The following is a 926-nucleotide window of genomic DNA, read 5'->3' on the forward strand; positions in this document are numbered from 1 at the left end:
AGTTATCCGTTTTTGCAAATAAACTCATATCTTGATTTAAGGATGTTTTGATCCTGTAATTGTACTACAAATCGAGTCAAAACCCTGTAACTAGAACTACTTTTTAAAAAACATTTGTATTAATTGAAATAAAAATTTAAATAAAATAAAATATAAATATTAGAAGAAAAACTTCAACTGACAAGACTGTCAGTGATTTCCGAAACTGTCAATGAAATGTATGCAGTCTCAAAATGTCTAAAAATTGGCTGATGCATCAGTCTATCACCATTTCAGATCCACCATCCAAAAATAATGTGTACCAGAACGCATCGGCTGGGCTCCAGGCTCCATAGGGAACTTTCAGTGTTAATTTTGTGTGTGAATTCGCCCTCCATCAGGACTCTCTGTGATCCTCCCTCGTTCACGGCCACACGGACCTTCCCCGGCTGCAGATCCACAGACACCTGCACACAAAGATGGAACAGATAGCAGACTGTGATCAAACTAGCTTTGCGGTAACACTAGACAGCAAGATAAAAAGATGGAAATGAGGATTCTGCCAGACAGTAACACTGATAAAATCAGATGGCAGCAGGATACACACCTGTCGGCCTTTAACGATGTTAGGCTGCACATGCACTCGAACTTCCACATCCGTGTAATCCTGCGACCAGGTGTAATTTTCTCTAACGGCACCATTGTAACTGTCTGCATTCGACTGAAAATGTTCTTGTCCACTGAAAATGTGAAGTAGAACTTGTTAATAGGTCAAAACAATGCACAAACTTTTGAGGTCAGTAAGATTTTTTTTTTTTTAATGTTTTTGAAATATGCTCACAAAGGCTGCATTTATTTAATTAGAAATACAATAAAACAGAAATATCGTGAAAAATGATTACAATTTAAAATAACTGTTTTCTATTTAAAATGTCATTTATTCCTGT

The 926-nt window shown here is 36.5% G+C and overlaps 1 protein-coding gene across 1 annotated transcript; it reads right to left on the reverse strand.

Moving 5' to 3' along the window:
* Positions 1 to 302: 302 nt before the first annotated feature.
* LOC107682611 (nudC domain-containing protein 3-like) lies at positions 303 to 719 on the reverse strand (the record flags this gene model as incomplete). Its single annotated transcript, XM_016478797.1, has 2 exons — positions 303 to 446; positions 587 to 719. Coding segments are annotated over 2 exons (277 nt in total), but the record flags the coding sequence as incomplete, so codon positions are not given.
* Between the last annotated feature and the right edge of the window lie 207 nt (positions 720 to 926).

The sequence above is a fragment of the Sinocyclocheilus anshuiensis genome, unplaced genomic scaffold (genome assembly GCF_001515605.1).
Source record: "Sinocyclocheilus anshuiensis isolate Anshui unplaced genomic scaffold, SAMN03320099.WGS_v1.1 C32403318, whole genome shotgun sequence".
NCBI lineage: Eukaryota > Metazoa > Chordata > Actinopteri > Cypriniformes > Cyprinidae > Sinocyclocheilus > Sinocyclocheilus anshuiensis.